Source organism: Sinocyclocheilus grahami, unplaced genomic scaffold, assembly GCF_001515645.1.
Source record: "Sinocyclocheilus grahami isolate Dianchi unplaced genomic scaffold, SAMN03320097.WGS_v1.1 scaffold695.1, whole genome shotgun sequence".
Classification (NCBI taxonomy): Eukaryota; Metazoa; Chordata; class Actinopteri; order Cypriniformes; family Cyprinidae; genus Sinocyclocheilus; species Sinocyclocheilus grahami.
This window is the reverse complement of record NW_015505874.1, coordinates 675,730-699,236: the sequence shown is the minus strand read 5'-3', so window position 1 is coordinate 699,236 and position 23,507 is coordinate 675,730. Positions and strand designations below refer to the sequence as shown.

The following is a 23,507-nucleotide window of genomic DNA, read 5'->3' as shown; positions in this document are numbered from 1 at the left end:
ATATTTTATTGTGCTGAAACTGCTATTTGCAAATAATTAACACAAACAAATAAACTGATTGGTCATCGAAAGTGTGAACCCTGAAATACATTCAGTCTGGAATTTAATTATTTTAATTATAATTTTTTTTGATGCAATTATTGAATATTGTCTTGGACAATGGGGTCAAAAAGGGTGAAAAAGTGAAAGTGAAGTGACGTGTGGCCAAGTATGGTGACCCATACTTGGAATTTGTGCTCTGCATTTAACCCATCCACGTGCACACTCACAGTAGTGAACACACACACACACCGTGAACACACACCCGGAGCAGTGGGCAGCCATATTGCTGAGGCGCCCAGGGAGTAGTAGGCTCAAGGGTCTCACCTCAGTCATGGTATTGAAGGTGGAAGAGAGCGCTGGTTATTCACTCCCCCCACCAACAATTCCTGCCAGACCTGAGACTCCAACCCCGCAACCTTCAGGTTACAGGTCCAACTCTATAACCATTAGGCCACGACTACCCCTATAACACCTGAGAATACCCGTTCTAGAAAATGTTTGAAACATTGTATTTTTAGCACTTCTCATGCTGTTATCTCCTTACAATTTATTGCTTTAGATATTCAGGTAAAAGTACTAGTGTTATTCTTTAACGTAAAAGCAAGCTGCTTTGATATGTTTCAAAATGCAATGACATGCAGACATTTGTCTGGCTGAAGTGACCAGATTCTTTTTGGAATCACAGTATATTCCAAAACGCTGCCTGGAAATGTGACACTCCATATGACAGAGAGTCAGCTAAATGCAATACATTTGGCAATAACCAATAGAGTTCAAACGGAAATCACATCTGTACAGGCCAATGAGCTGCAAGCACAGTATAACACTGAAAACCAGAGGCTCTCAAACTTTCAGGCAAATCAACAAGTGTGATCAAACCAGAACATCCAACTACCACCTATTCATGATAATATTCCTTGTATTTTCAGCACTGAAATCACTACAAGCAGCACAGATACACATAACGGCATACTGTGATTTGATTCAAATGAATATTCCTGTCAGTGAGATGAATCATACTGCTGAAAAGACTCTTGACTGGTGTTTTGCAGGTCAAACATCAAAATAAGAAATTGTGCATGTAGATGGATCACAGACTTTGAAGATGCATATGGAATAATAGCATGTCTTTTTGCACCTAAAACTTTCTATGCATAAATTTTCTTATGGCATCAATGTATAGCTATGGGCTAAAGAATAAATATATAAGCCAGGCGTTTACGGTCTATAAGTCTCATATTATGTATGATTATATGCACCAGAGTATTCTGAATCTAATGGACCAATAATGAGTCTTTTAATGAATCCTTCAAAACACAATTTCATATCACCAGAGAGTACATCAAAATGTGCCTCGTAGTTGTGTGAGATAAATCTATCCCATCAGTCCTGATCGATATACATTTAGAGAGAATTTCACCACTTAAAAGGCAACTTTAAATTCCACAGTATAAATCTACACCAAAAAAAGTGTCTGGTTCAAAGTACCTGAGGCTCGATGACTTCTTTGGCTGACAGCTGATCGTCTCCATCACCGTCGGCTGCTTTATCTTCCTCTACATCTGAGCTCTTTTCTTCAGAACCATCCTCTTCCTCCTCCTCCTCCTCCTCCTCATCATCACTGTTACTGCCTGATTCTTCAAGCCCAGAGAAGATGCTCTCTTCACTGTCCGACAGATCACCCTGATCTTCATCACCATCATCTAGATGACCATCTTTACCGCCGTCCTTATCAAAGATGGGCAGCTGAGAAAGAAAGACCATCAGGAATGCATGAAAACAAACACTCATTACTGCATAATAAACACATAGGCTATTTAAACCAAATTCTGCTTTCACAATGCATTTCATACAAAAGCACAATTCACAGCATACTGTGTGTGCTAAAGTAAAATACCTTGGACATTTCATCACTGAACGCATGACAGACGATGAGGATATTGAAAGGTAACGCCGTATGATGTATATGCAGGTGAATATACTTTTACCTAAGTTTAGTTTCTGTTCAGTTGTCACTTTTTAAAGCATACTGTACAACACTATATACTGCTCATATGTGGTTCAACTATAGAACATCTAGTTTACAGTAGCTTATAATGATGACAATGAGAATTTTACTAAAGAGACCTAGGTGGCATAGTGCAAGTGAAATGTTTGTGAGTGCAAGAGTAATAACTTTTAAAGCACTGTTACGAAATCTTATGTATAGATTTATCTGCCGGCTAAATGCTTCAAAAATTGTGGGTCTATCAAATATAAGGGTTAGTACTACACGGTATCAGTCAAAGCTGTGGAGACATTGGTATTGTTGTATTTTGTAACCTTTTATTGTGGTGGTAGATGCTGTGGGTTGTATATGTTGTCCAATTGTCTTGTTTTTTTTTATTTGGACCTTGAGTCTGTAATAAAGATTGATTGTTGATTGTCATATTTGCCTACACAATCTAATTTTAAACATTCATTTAATGATAAGGTTTTTAATGCCGTAAAAAATATATCCTCCTGAGACCCAGCTATGGAGTTTTTGCCTCTGTAGTGGACATTATATTTTAGTGAATTTCTCTGAGACCTCACATGTCACAGTTTTAAGTCTGGATGTCCTGTACAGAGCACATTCAGGGCTTTCCAGAGATACCAAATGATTGGATGTTTCACCATGGCCACTCCCTCTACTTGGTTTTTAGAAATGGCTGACATTAATTTAGTGATAAAATTGTACATCCTTATGGAAATATGATAATATTTAGTAATTTAAATCTGATTACATTTCAAATTGTTTGTCATAAATCAACATCTCAGGAAAATGTTATGGGGTTTCAAATCAAAATATGACCTTCTGTTACGAAACAGGACATAATTTCATAATGTCCACTGTAGAGGACACCAGGACTAAAAGCATGTTTATTATACATTTTGGGAGACAAAAGAATTGAATAGGAAAACAAATTATACATCAATATTCTTATGAAATATTAGATATTATTATGAAAATCTGGCCAATTACTACTCCCATTATTACACTTCTTTTTTCAACATGCTGTCCCAACAGCACTTTTTAATATGCAAATTAGATGCAGTGTATAGATAACATTGTGCGTAATGGGAAAACCATTTTATGGCATTTTTACACACATATTTCATAAAGCAAAATGGTATATCAAATCATTTTGTTATATATTTTAGAACATAGTTGAGAACCATCCTTAAACAAAGTTAGTTATAAAAAAAATCCTGAAACCTAAAAATTTATTGGAATTGAACATTTTCCAAAAATGTTATTTTAGCATTTTTTTCTTATGCTCTAAACAATGTAATGACATGAAGAAATACTAAATTCACAAAGCTTTTTATTTCTGGTTCTCAGGAGGATATACAGTGGGTACGGAATGTATTCAGACCCCCTTAAATTTTTCACTCTTTGTTATATTGCAGCCATTTGCTAAAATCATTTAAGTTAATTTTTTTTCCTCGTTAATGTACACACAGCACCCCATATTGACAGAAAAAAAGATTTTGCTTTGCCTTTTGTTGAGAAATACAAAACTGGATGAAAATCAATATTTTAAGTTACGTCGGTTTATTTCTATAGATTTTTCCACAAAACACCTTGTTTCAAAAGCAGTGTTTCATTGTGTCATTCCCTAATTGTCCACATTTAACAGTTTAGATATGAAGAGTTCATTTGCAAAAACCGATAAACGGCACTTAAAAAAAAAAAATAAAAAAAAAAATAAAAAATAAAAGCTGATTGCCGTGCATTATTCTCCACATGCAGGGATCATCTGATCCCTAAATACGTTTTGTCAAAAAAGCCGGTTTTGTCCACTTTCAAGGCATCGCGAGCTGAAACGTTTTCACAGAACCTTGCAAAAGCAGCACGTTACAATGGTGAGGGAAAAGCTCTGTGTATTGCGTGTAATCACATCCATACAGTTTATGATCACAACAATGTTTGTCAGGCATCTACATTGTCATCTGAGGAGATTACAAAGATGAAACGAGTGTTTTTTTTAAACTCTAAAACATGAAATGTGGAGTTATCTGCTTTTGTTATAAAACAAACTTTTAATAGGCAAAACAAAAACAAACATACTTTCAATTAACTTTAATTTTGTAAATTACCTGCACTTGTTTAAGTTATTATTACTTCATCAAAACAACCCAACTGCAGTTTGATTGATATTACTTGGAATGCGCAATAAAAAAAAACTGATTTCTGAAAAAAATAATAATAATTGGAGTTATCGGTTTTTGCAAATGACCTCTTCATATATTTGATGATGATAATTACACATATTATTTATAGAGCACTTTTCAAGGTGCTCAGATGCTTATTTTAGCTGCTGTATTCTTTATCTATTTAAAAACTCTTTTAAGAGTTTGAAGCCGAAAGCAGTTAAGATACGATACTATGCTTATAACACATTAATATATTCCTCTTAGATGGTTTTCGGAAAGTTGTCCACATCGAGCAGGGTGGGCTGGTAAAACCAGAGAAAGACGACACAGAATTCCAGCATCCATATTTCATCCGCGGACAGGAGCATTTGCTGGAGAATATCAAGAGGAAAGTCACAACGGTAGGTAGAAACTCATCTTCCTGATGACCCGCCTTTGCTGAAACATCTGCGAATATATGAGCAGGGTTTTGAATGATGTCCAGGTTTTTATAATTAGTTTGTATTTTCAGAGGGGCTTTTTTGATCCAAAGCAGCTTTACGGTCAGGCTGAAATTAATTTAGGACACAGTCGTGATGTCAGACCACTAATGCGGACTGAATTGATCTGGGTTTTTGGGGGATTCCCTGCTGTTCATGTTTGGCTTTGAAACCTGCAGAGTTTCACTTATAAATGAACAATTGCCAGAGTTACATTTTCTCACAGGGAAAAACATAATAAAGTGGGATTATAAATGAACTTTTCTTACTGGACTGGTCCAGCATTTTGTGTAGTTTCTAATGTAGGGGTGAAACTAGCAGTGAAGGCTTTCTATTGCGGTGTTTTTTCTGTTATATACACTTGATGGACTTGACTGATATATTAGCATTTTCTCATTTTAATGAGTATGTTCTTGGTGATTTTTAACTTTAACCATTGCAGTCTATCAGTCGTATAATGCATTGCAATGGTAACAAAATCTATGACAGTAAAAAAAAACATGCAGAGACAAATCCAAATTAAACCCCGCGGCTCGTGACGACACATTGAAGTCCTAAGACATGAAACGATCGGTTTGTGCCAGAAACTGAACCGTATTTATATAATTTTTTTTATATAACGCTCGCCCAAAGACAGTTGGACATAGTGGTGTATTAGAGGTAAAAAATGATATAAATACTGTTCGGTTTCTGGCACAAACCGATCGTTTCGTGTCTTAGGACATCAATGTGTCATCACAAACCACAGCGTTTAATTTGGATTTGTCTGTGCATGTTTTTTTTACTCTCATAGATTTTGTTACCATTGCCATGCATTATACGACTGATAGACTGCAACGGTTAAAGTTAAAAATCATCATATGTGTTCTACTGAAGAAACAAAGTCGCCTACATCTTGGATGCCCTGGGGGTAAGCAGATAAACATCAAATTTTCATTTTTGGGTGAACTATCCCTTTAAGACTGTTCCACTTCTGTTCGGATATTAGCGATTTATATATTTCCAATCAGAAATTGTGCAGAGATCTCAGTGCACAGAGTCTGGTGATAGGTAACCAGATCAAGTAAAACCGTTTTGTGTGTGTGATGGTTTCCATGTGCTCTGCTGGGTTTCCTCGGGCCACTTTGAATCCCGGTGTCCCTCTTTTTCACGTTGGCTCCGTGACAGATTGCGATAATCAACAGGTCTGAGAGGAAGCCAGCTGGAGACGTGTGGATTAGAGGCCGAGGTTCTGGGGCACTTAATCTGGCGTCACTCTGATGCTCCATCGACGCCACTTTCCAAAACTCTGATTTATTGTCTTTCCTCTCCTGCTCTGTCCAAATGTCCAGCTCGGGGTGGAAATCAAACCGTTAGCACATGCTTTCCACTATGTGAGGGTTCGGAAACGGGTCACGACAGACTCGACTCACCCCTGCAATCACACACACGCACACTCCTCAGTTTGTATCCTTGACGTTTTCATTGTGTCCATCTGCAGGTGTCAAATATTAAACACGAGGACTTCAAATTGAACTCTGAAGAAATGTCTAAAGTGATCACAGATGTCCAATTCATGAAGGGCAAGCAGGAGTCGATGGACTCCAAAATCAGCACCCTCAAACAGTAAGTCACATTGCATTTAGGTTTGGCCAAAACATTTGTCTGCCATTTCCTCTTCTGGTTCTGGATTAATTTGCTCTAAACCGGCTTTCATATAGTTGTTAAACCTACTGGGAAAAGTTTGACTGATGTAATAGTTGGCTTGTTGCCAGCCAAGCGGTTAGACCTTATTAAAGGAATTAAAACAATTTTCTGCGTTAAAATAATAAAATTTTTTATTTAATATTTAAATATTTAATCATATTTAAAAGAGTGTTTTCTGCATTGTATTTGTGCATGTTTGCCCAATAGGCTTCTACAGTAAGTAGTAAGAACTGTGAGTGCATGTTATTTTTAAATTTTTTGTTTCACTAACTGGGTTTTTATATATATATAAGTGACTGTTTAGTGTCTAAACTGGCTTTCATGTAGTCCCTAAACCTACTGGGAAAAGTGTGAGTATTTAATAATACATAAAATTATATTTTCTGCATTGTATTTGTGTACATATGTCCAATAGACTTCCATAGTAAGTTCAGAACTGTGAGTGCATTTTATTTATTTCAAGTCACCTTTTTATTTATTTATGCACACTGAGGTACAAATTCAGATCATTGTTATTTCAGCATCAGTTAGATACTATGATAGTTTTTATTAATATTCTGAATTATTGTTATTTGTTTTCATATATCAATTGCAGTTCAAAGTGTAACGCTTAAGACATGAATGTGGGTTAATCTCTGCCAGGTTTGTGACCGGTTATTAATGCTTCACCTTTTTAAACCCTGTTAGTCATGGCTCTAAAACAGACGGCTGTCCTCACGCCAGTGTGATGTGGTTCGGCAGCTGCTCTCAGCTTGTCTGAAGGCATTTTGTCGCTCTCACAGCTGGAAGGGTCTGTAGGGTTTGTCATGTGTTTGTGACACACACACACACACACAAGTAGTCATCTGGTACACACACAGGCAGAATATTACGGATGATGTTTGCTTGGACATGTCACCCGTGCAATAACTTAGTTTTGCATTGATTTTTGGCTTTTAGTCCTCTGAATATGTTACAGATTTCTGAAATCCAACAAATCATCTTAAATGTTTTTTTTAAATAATTTTAACGTCAGTCAATCTAATGTTCTGACACCTAAGGTGTGTTTTAAGTTTATTTAATTATACATTTTAAATGCAAGTCAATGAATGTAATATGTTTTCAGAATGGCTGCTGTAGTTAATGTGTTAACATGTAAAATTAAGAGAATTTTCTGAATATTAAAACAATATTTAATTAATACACAAAAAAATTGAAATGACTTATATTTAATATTTATTCAATGATATTTAATATATATAAAAAAATCTGTATTTTATTTATGTATGTTTGCCCCGTAAGCTTCCATAAATGGAGCTTGTATTTAGCACAGCATATTTATTGTGTAATGTTGTTAATTGTATTTAACACATTTAATACATTAGCACAAGTGTCTATTTTTAATAAATATGCAGCCAACATATAGAAAACAATAGAGAAATGCTAATTCATAATGGCTAATTTATTGATAAATCAACTTATTTTTAAAGTTCAGTGTGAAATATCATCAAACAGTAAAATATACTTATTTTCTTGCCTTTCAAACTAAATTCGCTGATTTTAGAATTTAAAAATGTACTATTATTCTCAATAACTTTAAACAATTGAGACAAATTGTGATTATTTTTTTTTGTTTGGATTGTTAGGTTTTTGAAAGTCTGTTTTGACGTGAAGGAGATTTTGAAAGTGATTTTAAAGGAAATTGCCTCCAATTTGTCTTTTTCTGAGTCTGAGTGGAGAGGTCTGATCACCCTGCTTACAGGAATCTACACCTGCCTCATAAACCCCCGTCCCATCTGCTGAGGGGTGAGCAGGGGAAGGGCACATGATCGGACGAGGGGACTCTTAAAGAGCTTCTTCCTGCACTCTACTGTTTTACAGATGAGCAATGCTGGGTTATAATGCAGCTGAGTCCTCTCATAATCTCGGTCTCTTACTTGATATAAGAGACCCGTCTGCAGGGAGTCCATGAGATGAATGTCAGACACAGATGATGTCACTCAAGTCAAATATTCCTGATAGGTTACAATGAAAAAAAAAAAAAATCTGGATATACTTGGAAATCATTTTTACATAGAAATTACTAAGTAACGGCTTTAAAAAATGTTTTGCAGTGTAAAACATGCAAACACTGCTTTTTATATAGTGTATCATTTATATTTTATATCTACATTTTTGATCTTTTTAATATAAAATATTGATAATTTACTTAATGAGGTCTATGCATTGCTTAATTTATATTATTATATTTTTACTTTTTAAATTTTCTTAAGCAAAAACTGTTACGTATTATTCATTTTTCATACAGTATATAGATATATTTTGATGGACTGATGGTTTTAATTAATAGGTCTCTTATGAAAAGATTTTTTTTTTATATATCACAGATTAAATGTTTTTTTTATACGTTTAGTTTTTGTTTGTCATTTATAGATAATTAGTGTATTTACTTTTTCTGTTTTTGAAACTTAAGTGGGTCATGAGTGGAGAAATCATAAAAGAGGTTTTGACATCGAAGAGGTCTTTGTACTATAAAAACATTCTGTAAGTTTCAGAACTCAAAACTTTATTGTTCGTCTAAAAACAGCTTAAATTGCCAATCTGCATAAACAACAGGTTTTGGAATGTGCCACTTTATGATGTAATAGTGTGGCTAAACCCCGCCTCCGCAGAAGAAGATCAACACCTGCTTCTACATCACTGCCTTTTTAGCTCCGCCCACTGGAGCGTTACTGCGATGAGGAGAGAACAGAAATACAGGATCACTGAATTAACTAAAGAAACCCATTACCTTCCAAAGGATCCTAATTCTAGGAAAGTGATTATTTTTAACAATGAGGAAGTCTAAGTAGAGCATTAATTTTTCAGTACATTTCACTTTGGTAAATCAGTCACAGTTTTGGCGCAGGCTTTGCAAACAGACTTTTACTGTAAGATATGGGCGTAATAGTAATACAACAGCATGCAAGTAACCGTGTTCATTCTGATGCCTAATCTTAAATTATATTCAATATTCAAAAAACGTTCAAATCAGAGGGCTAAAATCAGGGTAGAAAATGTCCTTTTATTTCTATATTATGACCAATTTTGATGTAAAAATCATACTAACATTATTAGTGCACCTATGGAAACATCAAATATTTAAAAGGTGCAGTTCATGGCCCCTTTAACAACTACCTTACTAATTATTAATAAGCAACAAATTAGGAGATTACTGAGGCAAAACTCGTAGTTAATAGTTAGTTAATCGTGAGAATTGGTCCCCAAACTAAAGTAAAGTTTCCTGTATGTTGTGCTTCCTAAGCAGATCTTTCAGGCAACGCAGCTGTGCTTATGAAAAGACCATGCAGTTGTTTGTGTAATAGATTTTTCATAAAAGTTTTGTCGTTTAAACTTTTTTGTCTATGATTTCAAATGTTCTTTAACCTGTAGGATTTCTTCGGCATCGTTGTGTTTGAATTTTTTCATTTCCACCACAGTGATGTTCAGTATTTTCCTGTGGATTTGTTCCTGTGTGCTGGACTGTGTTTAGGCCGTGTTTCTGTGGCTATATTGGACTTGTGAGCGCACACTTAAAATGCCATTTTATCAGTGTCAAGGAAGCAGAGTTTAAGAGAAGCAGGCCTTACTCAGACACCCTGAAAAAAACAACCGCCCCAGAGTATTTTTTTTTTTTCAGTAGTGTTTACAAAGTTTAGTGCTGTGGACAAATAATTGTGAACAAAACATGCATGAAAATTTCAGTTCTGACAATTTCTAACAGAACTCATTGCCTGAAGCTTTATATTTCATCTTTCTGTCTCTCTCCCGCAGTGAGAATGAGGGTCTCTGGAGGGAAGTTGCCACTTTGAGACAGAAACATGCTCAACAGCAGAAAGTCGTCAATAAGGTAAAATCAGCAAACTTTCTCCTGCTTTCAGAGTGACGCATACATTTGTTGGTATAAAGTCGCAACAAAGCCTTTGCTGTTAAAAATTCATCCATTCCAGCCTCAGAGGCAGCCTTATAAGTTTAAAGTCAAAATGAAATGGCATAAGCATCACATTTTATTTCCAAAACATGACAGATTCATTTTGATTCACCAATGGATCCTCTGCAGTGAATGGGTGCCGTCAGAACGCGAGTCCAAACAGCTGATAAAAACATCTCAATAATCCACACCACTTCAGTCATGTAAAATATTTATTAAGTATTATTTTAATAAAATAAATAAGAGTCCTTTATCCATTGCTTTCTAAAGTGAAAACGTTTTCTCATCTGAATCAGGAGAGAAATATGCACAGTGAAAACTGTCCAAAACAGTTTTGAACAAATATGTCTGTGGATTTTGATGTGAAAGGACAACAAGGGGTAGACTTTTTCACTGGAGGAAGTGTTATTATGGATTGTTCTTTGGCCAAAAGTGATGGGTTGAAGTTAAAATTTTTCTTTAGGATTTGTTTCTAATAAACACACAGATTTTCTCTTCACAAGACGTTAATTGATAGATTGGAGTCGTGTGGATTACTTGTAGGTTATTGTGATGTTTTTATCAGCTGTTTGGATTCTCATTCTGACGGCACCCATTCACTGCAGAGGATCCACTGATATTACTAAATTTCGAAACTAACCTACCTAACCTACATCCATATTTTACTGGACTCTACAGTTTTTAATGTAAATAGAAAATGTTTTTATTCTTAGATTTTTAACTGATGTATTTAAAAAAAAAAATCATCTGAATGTATTTTAGAAGTTACATATACATGCGAATGTCAAAGAAAAAAGTTGTAATCGATTTTTTCTTTTGTTTCCACAGCTCATTCAGTTCCTGATCACACTGGCACGGTCCAACAGAGTCCTGGGAGTGAAACGAAAGATGCAAGTCAACCTCAGATTAACACATATATTCACATTGATAGCTTGCTATTTAAAGGGGTCATATGTTGCTACATGCACTTTTACAAGTTGTTTGACACAACCACCCAGTGTTTTTTTTTTTTTTTAATCTGCTCAAATCTTTACCCCTTTCTCAAATCAAGCCGATCTCAGAAGGCCCCTCCCACGATAGTTTGATTGACAGTAGCGTTTCAGCACAGACTGGACTGGTGTCTTACCTTAGCTCCGCCCTGAGTGAGCTGTCATCAGTCCGCCATTGTTTCACCGCCGGAGCAGATGTAGACAAGAATGACTCCTGAACGATTGAGGATTGTTGTTGGATGTAATAATGAACATAGCAGTCGTCATTTACTCCCGACATCTGAGCCGCTGAAGACACAGTGGATTACGTTTGTTTTTGAAGAGAATGCGCCCCGATTTACATAAATGCGTCTATGTTCGCGCGAATCATTTGTAAACCAGCTTCACCTTCAGAAGAAGTGAGTGTAAGGTTTTTTTTAATGAATCTTTGCAAATCGCCTTTCCTAATAATGTGCTAATTAGCTAGTTTCACAATGAATGCGGCTAAAGTGAACAGTCCCTCTAAAAGCGGCTCGGGCGGGGTCAGCAGAGCTCATTAACATTTAAAGGAAAATGCTACAAAATTGCGTGCTCTGAAAAGAGCTGTATTTGACAGGGTAAAAAGGTGTTTTTTTACAATACCATTGAGAAATTTTAACCAAACTATGTTACAGACTTTTCATTAAGACCCTAAATAATCATAACGATTTGTGGAAAATGGGCATCCTATGACCCCTTTAACTGTAGTGTAGTACAGTATATGAAATGTTGTTAACTGTGAGTGTTGTCCATTCTAACGTTTCACCTCTTCTGTTGTGCCCTTTATTTTATGGGGGATTTTTTTCTCTCTCTCTTTCTTTCTCTCTGTTTGTTCACAGGCCCCTGATGTTGAATGATGGCAGCTCCACACACTCCATGCCCAAATACTCTCGGCAGTACTCGCTCGAGTCTTCTCCCTCTCTCTCTGTGAGTACTGCATGCTTATATCTCAAATTCTGAGCTTGAATATTCCAATGATTTCCAGATTTGTTAAGTGTAAAGTATGTTTTCCTCTGTGAAGCCCTCCTCTACAGCTTTCACAGGAACGGGTGTCTTCACTTCTGAATCGCCTGTCAAGACGGGGCCAATCATCTCTGATATAACTGAACTGGCGCAGTCCAATCCTGTGGCCACAGAGGAGTGGATTGAAGACAGGCAAGTTTCAGAAAATGGGTCAAAAGAAGTCACAATATGTGTGTGTATATATATACACACACACACACATATATATAGATTTCAAACAACTTAATTGATGCACAATTAGCATCATTTTCATTATTGTTATATGAAAAAAGTGTTATGTAGTGTTTACACATAAACATTTTAAAACATTAGTTTTTAACAAAAAATCTGTACTTTATCACAGTAATTTGATTTTGATTATTACTGTAATAAAAATCTTGAGTATAATGGGAATTACGATTAGGGATACTCATTTAGGTTAATTTTCCTGACTGACAACCGCTGCTCATTATCCGATCATTAACCGTTAACTGATACAATTAGAATAATAAATTAGTATGGACAAGTTTCTGTGATACATTAAAAATACATTGTGACATTTTCATGACAAATAAGTACTTTTTTTCAATTTTCTAACGAAGCAGTTTTCCCCTCTAAGTTTGTATGTTACAACCTCGTTGACATGGATCAACTGTAAGAGTAAACTTTTTTTTTTGAAAATGTAAAAAAAAAAAAAATGTGAAAGTCTTGAAGCTGTCTTGACATCATTTGTTTTTTTTGTTTTTTTTATCACAGAACAAGCCCACTGGTCCATGTCAAGGAGGAGCCCTCTAGCCCCACCCACAGTCCTGAGGTGGAGGAGGTGTGTCCTGTTGAAGTGGAAGTGGGGGTGGGATCAGGTGTACCTGTGGACATGCCCCTTTCCCCTATAACTTTCATCAACTCCATCCTCCAAGAGAGCGAACTTGTCACCGCCCTGACCCCGCCTCCCAATGACCAGAAGTGTCTGAGCTTGGCCTGCTTGGACAAGTGAGTTTTACCAACAAATGTACATCCGTTTAGGACAGGGGCAGGCAAGTTCGGTGCTAGAGAGCCGCAGTCCTGCAGAGTTCAGCTCCAACCCTGAAAACAAAACTCACCTGCCTATAGCCTTAGTAATCCTGAAGACATTGATTAGCTTGTTCAGGTGTGTTTGATTAGGGTTGGAGCTGAACTCTGCAGGACTATGGCTCTCTAGGACCGAACTTGCCTACCCCTGGTTTAGGACAAACAAAGCTACTGCTTCTCTGCTCAGTTTAAGTTCACAGTCTTCCTTTACCGAGTAACACTATTCTCATAGTTCCCTTTCATGCCACATAGTTTCTTCTCTTTGATCTTCTACAGTGTCTACCTTTGATCTTCTAGTGTGTATCGATTCTGTATGCAAGCAAACATTCTCAGATTTATCACAAACAGCCGTTTCGAACATGAAATTGCAAAGAAGAATTGCAGAACAATTATTGGTCTGTTCTCACACAAAATGATCATATGGTTTCAAAAGAATGAACTGAATGCACTACTTATGACACTTCATGGTGCTTTTTTTTGTCCAAGGGATGTTTTCACTAACTAAAACTAAATATAAAGAAAAATATAATGAAATATTTTCATTACTTTAAATAAATGTTAACTGAAATAAAATAAAATATAAAAACTATTTTAATTCAGCTAGTTGCCAAGGCAACATTTCTTATTTAAGTTGAGTTAACCTTGAAGTACTAAAATAACAAAAATGATATCAAATAAAAATACAATAAACACAATAAAATGACTAAATTAATGTGAAAATAAAATATAATAAAAATAAAATCTAATTCAAAATATCAACAAAAACTATACTAGTGTGTCAATAATGCTAAAATAACCCTGTTTGTCACCGTCCACTTTCATTGTATGGAAAAGAGCATCGTCTACTTTCATCTAGATTGCTCCTTTTGAATTTTGTACAAAAGAATTATGTGTATTAAATGATGTGGGTAAGTATTTAATGACAGGATTTTCATTTCTAGGTGAACTGTCCATTTCCACATCAATCAGAAAAGCTAAAAAACTAATGAGCAGGTCCTTTTTTTAAAATGTCCCAGGAGAATCAGTGCTGTCAACTAATTTTTCAGCTGCATTTATTTGTGGCATTTGGCTGCTCGGTTTAGACTGGCAGACTGGCATAGTGAGTAATACTAACACTTTTCCAGATATTCATATGAGCCAGTGCATTTTCATATTCAAGTCGTCTTATGGCCCCTATGGCACTAAATTCGGGGCCCTTTTATTTTATGAGTAATTAAAGTGTAAGCTAATGTGTACTTGATTGTTGTTTGGTAAATGAAACCCATGACGTGAAAGCATTAGCATACACAAAATCACACTGCTTGCTGAACTTAAGTTCATACGTCTGCAGGTTCAAGTTACTGTGCAAATCCAATGTAATTAGTCTAATTTTCAAAGTGTTGACTAATATGTAGTTTTCTAGTTTATATCTGGTTTTGGCAATTATATCCCCGGTGGCTCACCTTTACAGATTGGTTTGAAGACATAAAACTAGGGCTTATTAAAAGAAAATATTTTGAGGTCTGTTCAAGAACACCAACCTTTATAACCATTCGGCAATGTCTGGTGGCTTCAAAACACCTGGACTTCAATAAAACCCCAATTCAGAACGATCTGTACTTCACCCCCACCTACATTGGCTCTAGTTTCCGTTCCACCTAAAACAGCACCGTTTTTGACTGTGGCAGAGGCCTGTTGATGTGTGTAGCGCCCCCTGCTGTCTCCAGTGCCATGTTGTGCTTCTGTCTTTCCAGTTATCCTCAGATGTCTGAGATCTCTCGCCTTTTCTCCAGCTTCTCCGCCTCGTCTCTACACCTCAGGCCTCATTCCGGGTCAGCATTTCAGTTGGCCGATCCGTCCCCAGAACACTTGACGCTGTGCTGAATCACATAGACGTTAACCGCGCTTAGCTTGTCTGCTCAAGTTTAATTTATTTCTAGAGCACATGTAAAAGCAACAGTAGTTGACCAGGCTCAGACTCATTCAGTCATTTCTGCCCCAGTATACCTGAGAAACGCTGAATGCTTATTGGTGGGCTCAGATGTGCTGGAGGGTGTAGAAAGTGAAAATAGGGCCTTCGGGAGCTCTTGAGCTTAATTTGAGAAGTGCAACGGCATGATCGCACAATTTATGATGTCTAGTGGGAAGAAAGTGTGGAGTGTGGCATGGCATTTGAACCAAGACGCATGTTTTGTGCTCTCATTGAAACCTCCATTTACCCAATCGCCCTTTGACCCCTGTTCCCCTCCTACCCTTGGTTGGATACTAATGTGATGAGGTCAGCAGCTCCGCCTCCCTCTGTGTCATCATCATCACAGTTTTGATCTTTCTGGGGACCGGCGTCTCTCCCGTTTTTAATAGAGTGTTTTATAGGAAATTCTTCCTGTTATTGCTAAAGTGAAATTGCTGATTTTTATTGGCTGCTTTTGTAGAAGTAAACATTATTTGAGAGTGGTTTTTGGAGAGTGGAACTGGCTGGTTTGTGTGTGGAGTTTGAGAGATGATTTTCTTTGCTTTCTCTTTCTACCACAGGGCAGAACTAAGTGATCATCTAGAGACCATTGACTCTGGGTTAGACAACCTTCAGCATATCCTCAATGCTCAGTCCATTAACTTCGACACCTCGCCTTTCTTTGATGTAAATATTGTTTCAGTCTTGAACACCAAATATTAGAACTAAGTGAAATTGATATTTAAAAAAAGAAAAACTATAATAGATCTTGTATTATGTTAATAATTGTATTTTTTTTTGTATACAATTCATGTATGTATGAGTGTATAAATGCTGTAAAGTAAAACATTTAAATAATGTACTGTTGAATAATGTACTATTATTTATTGTTATTGTATTGTTGTGTTTCGCAGATTTTCACATCGTCTTCTATTGATATGGATCTGGACAGCCTGGCTAGTGTAAGTTTTATTTATTTATTAATCTTTTTTTTTCCTTTTGTAATTTATATATTATTTATATAGTTATTCCAGCTATAATTTTGTATATAGAAAATATAAAGCACAGCGATAACACTGAGAAAGCAGACTGCTTGTGTGATTAAGAAACTTCAGTGTCTAACAGCTGCAGAAGAACCACGACTCACAGAATGCAAAGACTTCAAACAAACTCATCTGATCTGTTTAACGGAAAATATTTGACATGGTTTCAAATGATAGATGTTTATCAGATTGCTAGAAGTAAAGATGGTTTAACTGCAGATTGCTGTAGGGTTAATACCTGTTCATGCGATTTACTTTCACTTTACATAAAAGCATAAGTTGTGTGGGAAGTCTTAACATCTTAATTTTTCAGACGTGGTGAGCACTCCAGAAATCTGCATATTGCTTGTCTTAATCATACATCTGTGGTCTTTTTACAGATCCAGGACCTTCTGTCACCTGAACCTGTGAAAGAAACTGAATCTGGTGACTCTGAAGATTCAGGTATTTCGGGTGCTTGAAAATTAAAATTTTGTTTTAAAATGCAAAGATATACACTGTAATAATAAATAAATTAACCCCAAAAAATATATGGTAAGAAACGACACATGGTTGCCACCACTTTACCGTAAAAAAAATATGGTAGCAATATTTTCAGGAGTCAGGGCTTTATTGACAAGTATGTTTACACACACAAGGAATTTGTCCTGGTGGCAGGAGCTACCAGTGCAGAAGAAAGTACAGACATAGTGCAAACAACATGATAGTGCAGACATGCATAGGAATTACACAGTTAGATAAAAATGCAATATAATACAGAAGTAGAAATGTAGAGAAAAAACATATATAATTGTTTTAATGAATATACAGATGTTATTTACAAGTGTACAGTTTATGTAGTTTACAAATGTACAATATTCAGATGCTATGTATAAAAGTGTCAGTTATAATGGACAATGTGAAGTTCTAAAAGTTTTAATTGTTCAAGCTGAATATAGCCTGCGGGAAGAAACTGTTCTTGTACCTAGCTGTTATAGTGGTCGGTGCTTTGTCTGGGCTTTGTTTAGCCCTTTTTATTACTCTGGAGGTGTAAAGATCTTGGAGGTTGGGCAGTGGGGAACCAATAATCTTCTCAGCAGTCCTGACTGTCCTTTGTAGTCTCTTGATGTCTGATTTGATAGCTGACCCATACCAGACAGTTATAGATAAACACAGGACGAACTCAATGATGGCCGAGTAGAACTGTTTCAGTAGCTCCAGTGGCAGGTTGTACTTCCTCAGCTGGTGAAGGAAGTACAGCCACTGCTGGGCCTTTTTTTCTTTTTTCTTTTCACTTCAGGTCCGGAAAGGTGGTGGTGCCCAGGAACCTGAATGACTACTGCAGCCACAGTGCTGTTTATGATGGAGAGTGGGGGGAGTGCAAGGGGGGTTCCTCCTGAAGTCCACGATCATCTCTACTGTTTTGAGCGTGTTCAGCTCCAGGTTGTTTTGACTGCACCAGACAGCCAGCTCTTTAACCTCCTGTCTGTGCGCAGACTCGTCTCCAATGTGTCTGAGGCCGATGATGGTAGTGTCATCTCCAAATTTCATGAGCTTGACCGAGGGGTCTTTAGAGGTGCAGTCGTTGGTGTACTGGGAGAAGAGCAGTGGGGAGAGCACACAACCCTGAGGGGCGCTAGTTTAGATGGTGAGAGTGCTGGATGTGAGTTCACCCAGCCTCACTTGCGGCTGCCTGTCTGTCAGGAAGCTGGTGATCCACTGACAGATTGGAGAGGGCACAGAGAGCTGAGTCAGTTTGTCTGAGAGAAGGTCAGGCATGATGGTATTGAAAGCCGAACTGAAGACTAAAGACAAGATCTTTGCATAATTCCCAGGTCTATCGAGATGTTGTAGAATATAATGCAGTCCAATGTTTACTGCATCATCCACAGACCTGTTTGCTCTGCACGCAAACTGAAGAGGATCCAGCAAGAGTCCAGTGATGTCTTTCAGATAGGCCAACACCAGTCTCTCAAATGACTTCATGACAACAGACGTGAGAGTGACAGGTCTGTAGTCATTAAGTCCAGTAATTTTGTTTTTTTGGGGGGACCGGAATGAAAGTGGAACGTTTGAAGCAGCAGGGAACTTCACACAGCTCTGTGTAAAGATAGGAGCCAGTTGGTCAGCACAGACTTTTACACAGGCATGTAAAACACTGTCTGGGCCTGAAGCTTTCCTTTTCTTCCATACAGACCATAAATGCAGGTTGAATGGCAGGAGAGGGGAGGAGTGTTGCAGGAGGTGTTTTGTGTATGTGTGAAATGCAGATCGGAGTGGGTGGTGTGTGTGAGACTGGGCTTTTCAAACCGGCAGTAAAACACATTCAGATCGTCAGCCAGTTGTTGATTCTCCACAGACTGTGGGGGTGGTGTCTTGTACTTGATGTTCCTCAGAACAGTCCATACTGACGCCGGGTCGTTGGCTGAAAACTGTTTTTTCAGCTTTTCAGAATAGCTCTCCTTTGTTTGTCTGTTTCTGGCCTGGTTGTACAAGATTTTGTCCCCTCTTCTATAAGCATCCTCTTTGGCACAATGAAGTTGTTTATGTTTCCCAGGAAACCATGGTTTATCATTATTGAGTGATAGGAATGCACATATCCTCACTGAAACTGATATATGAAGTTACATCTGTGAGCTCATCCATATTGGTGGCTGCAGCTTCAAAAACCATCCGTTTTGTTAAGAAGGGAATGGACATTCGCAAGATGAATGCTTGGGAGCGCAGTTCAAAAGCCGCGCTAGCGGAGCTTAACCAGCGCGCCGGCGCATTTCCTCCTCCTGCGTTAATTTAATTAAATTTACGGTAAAAAAACTGTTTGTTTTATTAAATAATGTAGTGTTAATATTCCATCAAAATTTATAACATTTATTTTGTAACTGCATAATATACTGATAACCACCGTAATAATACAGGTGGTAAAAGAGACACATGACAAACTAGAGTTTGTCACAAGAAGCAGATGTAATTAAGAAGATAATTTTTCATTACAAAATCTGTAACAGTATTTTACAGTTTTTCACCATATAGTATGGAAACATGCTGTTAACCAATGAACAGGTTTTTCCTGTACCATTTTTAGTCTTTTACTGTTAAAATTACAAAAAAAAATTACTGTTGCAGTCTTTTGATATTTTTTGGTGTAAAAGGTGTGTAGTGTTTATGCAACTAAATGTGACCAAATGGTGTTTTCAGGCAAGCAGCTGGTCCAGTACACGTCTCAGCCCGTGATTCTTCCCGACCCCGTCAGCACTGAAACCAGTGCCACCGACCTGCCCATGCTTCTGGAGCTGGAGGGCGACTCGTATTTCGGGTCAGAACCAGCCGAAGACCTGACCATCTCCTTTTTTAACTTCCAGTCCCCTGTCCCTGAAGACCCCAAACTATCATAGAGAGAGCAGATTTTCTAAAGGGATTTATATCTGTGTGGGTTTTTAAAAATGTATTTTTGGTCATTTAACACATCAGGGCTAGCCATTAGATTATTACTCTGGTATTTCCCTTCACAAGAGTCTGGGAAAAATCTCTAAAAAGCAGTAGAAAGAATTCAGTATTCCTTCAAATCCCTCCGTCATGGAGTTGAAACATCAAAATTAGCTTTTATTTGTTGGCTCAGTAGTTTCCTTGTTGTTCTGGCAGTGAGAAAACCTCAAACTAAATGTGTAACGTTTTGTGTGCTTACCATTTATTTATCTTGATTGGTTTTGCACCAATACTTTGAGATCTATGCTAAGCGATTGTCTTGCAGTCTGTCACCACTGCAAAACCTCAAGCATTTTCCTGCTCTTCTGGTTGTCATTATTTATCTAATTATGTTGCGATTAACCCCAGATTGTTGTATTCGACACCCAGGTCTCATAAGTATTCCAAGTAGTCATCTTCCAGAAGATTTTCTTTGCAGTATAAATTGGAATGATGGTTGAATATCTCATTGATATTGAAGTTGAAGCAAAAACAAAAACATAACATGCACCTTTTATAGCCAGAAAATGCAGTTGGTTTAATCGGACAAACATGAAACAAGCATCAAAAATCAATGTTGTGTAAACTTGTCCAGCATCCCATTAACTGTCTTCAAAGCCATAGCTGTTACTCATCATATAATGTCTGATTTTGGTTAGTGATGATGGGGATGGGTATGGGTTAAAGGTGCATATTTAGAGATTTTAAGGAAATCTTTTGTACAAAAAGAAGTAATCTTTTGCCGTTGAAACAAGCAGGACAGCCTATGATGCTGTATATAGGATATATGTTTAAATATATAAATAGTTGAGAGTCTGTGCATTTGTTTTGATGAAACAAATTCATTTCAGACTTTGAAAACACATTCAACAGGGATGAATTACACAGTAGGTGTATGATCTGATATGATTTGAAGAATTTGTGCAATAATTCAACTCTTAACCAGCTTTGACAGCAACACACTGCTTTCTGTTAATCTCTTATTTTGTTTTGTTCCCTTTGTTTTTGTTTGTTTAGCAAAAGGAACTAGAAAATATAATAGGCAAATCTTATTAAGACCTTGTCTGGGCATATTTCACCTTAAAATCTAAAGGAAAAAAAAAACATATTAAAGAAAATAAAGCCAATTTTTGGGCAATTGTGGATGATTTTTTCCCCCCTAGGTCCTAAAAATAGGCTTCATTTTCCTTTAGCAAAATATCAAAGAAAATATAATTTAAAATATGAATTTTGTCATGACTTTGGGTAAAATGCGATCTGGACCTGTTTGTGAGATTCACGTTTAAATTGGATACCAACATAGCGAATTGAAATTGTATTTTTTGGTGCGATTTGTACGCGTGCTGTGCCCTATAGACTTCTATCGTTCAACACTTGATGGTCAGCGCGGTAGAAGAACTGGGAGAGAAATGTCACTGGTTGATGGTTCTGGTCATTTTCAGTCACATTTTAGTCATTAGATGACTGTCATAGCCAGAGAGACATTAATATTAGGCATAAATTATTTTATTATGCATGTAAACAACACTTTGTGTATTGATATGTTTCAAATAAAATGTTTTTGAAAGTATTTGGAAGTAGTTTGGTTTTTATTTACCTTGCTAGAACCTGTTAAATCAAGCTTTTGATTGTAGCTGGGTTTTCATGGGTTCTAGTTGGTCATTAGCTGGTCAAAATAAATCTTGTTTAGAAGTTTATAAATTTACTAAATGTCCACTGTCTATGCAGTAGATGTATATATATTAAAATGATGCTCCCTTACTAGAGAAAACAGAAAAGGGCTGTGGTGAAAAAATTGCTAGGAAAACTTCAACACCCATAATGCACTTGGCTTGACCAGTCTATTCGTAAACAGAGATACAAAAAAGCGAAAGTGCAATCTGTAGTTTTCACAAAAGCCCGCTGTATGACAATAAATGGGAACGTCTTGTTTCAGGCAACATAAAAAAATAATACACATTGTTTATTAACACATACTGCCGACATTGTAACAATACAAAGTTCGGCGAACTTGCCCTTTAACCTATAGGGTTGTTAGACAACCTTAGATCACTTGCCATTTTCCAAATAGGCTGCCTGTTTCTGAACTGGTTCCACAAAGTTATGCATTTTCTCAGGTAAAATGACAAATATTTTAATATGATGTTCAAAATAGATGTTCAATTTAATGTAAAGATTATCTTTGAGTGACATACATTCAGCAATATACAATTTGTGACATTTGTAAAGAACATTGCTTAAACATCTAGGCAAGAAAATACAGTGGCGACAATTATGGGGGAAAACAACCATTGAATTTACAAAGCAAATACGTTAAATCGTGATTTTTTTTCTTCTCCATTTGACTCCTTTGATTTTTCTTTCATCGTACCAATGAATAAAATACTTACAGGGCACTTTTATTAACAGGCGCAATAAAACGTTAAGTTACAGTATCCTCTGAATGTTTAAATAGTCAAAAATAAAACAAACGGACACACACACAAAGGAGAGCTAAAGTCTAGCGGGCGGGTTCACGGTTCTTCTGCCAGGCGTACGGGTCCGTACACTGAAATCTGTAGCGCAGAAACCTCACTTGCGGCTTCATGTGGAAGTCAGCAGGTATCTTCCAGTTCCACATTTTCTGCACCTTTCAAAAAGCGCAGAGATCAGTTCATTGAGGCCAAACTAGCAGGACAGACGTTTGTTAGCAGAAAAGTTTTGATTTAAGCTTTCAGTCTGGTGCCCAAACTCATCGAGCATCTTTCATTAAACACAAAACTGAAATTTGTTAATATTATGTGCTTTCTGTCCCTCGTGTACACAACTGTTTAAATCTTTGGGGTCAGAAAGATTGTTTCTTCTCTTATGTCACTGATGCTTACCAAGGCAGTATTTAGTTTTTAAAATACAGTAATATTGTGAAATATTACAATTTATTTGAATATTGTTTAACATGTAATTTATTCCTGTGATGCAAAGCTGAATTTGCAGCATCATTACTCCAGTCTTCAGTGTCACATGATCCTTCATAAATCATTCTGATTTGCTGCTAAAGAAATTTCTTATTATTCCCAATGTTGAAAACAGTTGTGCTGCTTAATAGTTTTGTGAAATCGTGATGCATTTTTTCAGGATTCTTTGATAAATAGAACGTTCAGAAGAACAGCATTTATTTGAAATAAAAATCTTTTGTAATGTCTTTTGCCACTTTTGTTAGTTTAATGCATCCTTGCTAATTAAAATAATAAATTTAAATTTCAATTAAAAAAAAAATAACTTACTGACCCCAAACTTTTAAAGAAAGGTTAGTGTGTCTTAAAATAAGATACATAATATATTTCTATTAAAGGGGTCATATGATGCTGCTAAAAAGAACATTATTTTGTGTATTTGGTGTAATGAAATGTGTTTATGCAGTTTAAAGTAAAAAAAAAAACATTTTCCACATACTGTACATTATTGTTTCTCCTCTATGCCCCGCTTTTTGAAACGCGTCAATTTTTACAAAGCTCATCGGTCTGAAAGGCGAGGTGCGCTGTGATTGGCCGAATACCTCAAGTGTGTGACGGAAATGTTACGCCCCTCACCATACTGTTGATGCTGTGTCCGGCCAGAGCGACGAGACAAAAACATTAAAACCCATTACAAACGAGGCATTTGTTGCATCCTGTGGGGACATAATTACTGATTATAATGACT

General features: G+C 36.7%; 3 protein-coding genes across 3 annotated transcripts in view; 1 reads left to right on the top strand and 2 right to left on the bottom strand.

Annotated features, from left to right (window-relative positions):
* The window catches only part of LOC107559671 (ribosome biogenesis protein bop1-like), an 84,453-nt gene extending 82,647 nt beyond the window's left edge, over positions 1-1,806 (bottom strand). Inside the window, exon 1 of the mRNA XM_016243571.1 lies at positions 1,531-1,806. Coding sequence (XP_016099057.1) covers positions 1,531-1,806 — 276 coding nt within the window. The remainder of the gene's footprint in view (positions 1-1,530) is intronic.
* A 157-nt stretch (positions 1,807-1,963) lies between these two features.
* LOC107559670 (heat shock factor protein 1-like) lies at positions 1,964-21,396 on the top strand. Its single transcript, XM_016243570.1, has 13 exons — positions 1,964-1,989; positions 4,463-4,622; positions 6,181-6,305; positions 10,179-10,254; positions 11,164-11,225; positions 12,182-12,269; positions 12,364-12,497; positions 13,101-13,334; positions 15,146-15,223; positions 15,924-16,029; positions 16,257-16,304; positions 16,766-16,829; positions 19,560-21,396. Exons 1-13 carry the CDS (start codon positions 1,964-1,966, stop codon positions 19,754-19,756), a joined length of 1,398 nt encoding a protein of 465 aa, XP_016099056.1. The 3' UTR covers positions 19,757-21,396.
* Positions 21,397-21,928: 532 nt separating this feature from the next.
* The window catches only part of LOC107559669 (uncharacterized), a 10,701-nt gene continuing 9,122 nt past the window's right edge, over positions 21,929-23,507 (bottom strand). The window contains exon 27 of the mRNA XM_016243569.1: positions 21,929-22,455. Within this exon, the coding sequence (XP_016099055.1) occupies positions 22,421-22,455 (35 nt within the window). The 3' untranslated portion in view covers positions 21,929-22,420. The remainder of the gene's footprint in view (positions 22,456-23,507) is intronic.

Coding starts and splice junctions, on each gene's coding strand:
- LOC107559670 (XM_016243570.1), top strand. CDS start 1,964: ATGACAGACGATGAGGATATTGAAAG. Junction 1,990..4,462: donor GACGATGAGGATATTGAAAG/GTAACGCCGTAT, acceptor ACTATGCTTATA/ACACATTAATATATTCCTCT. Junction 10,255..11,163: donor AGCAGAAAGTCGTCAATAAG/GTAAAATCAGCA, acceptor TTGTTTCCACAG/CTCATTCAGTTCCTGATCAC.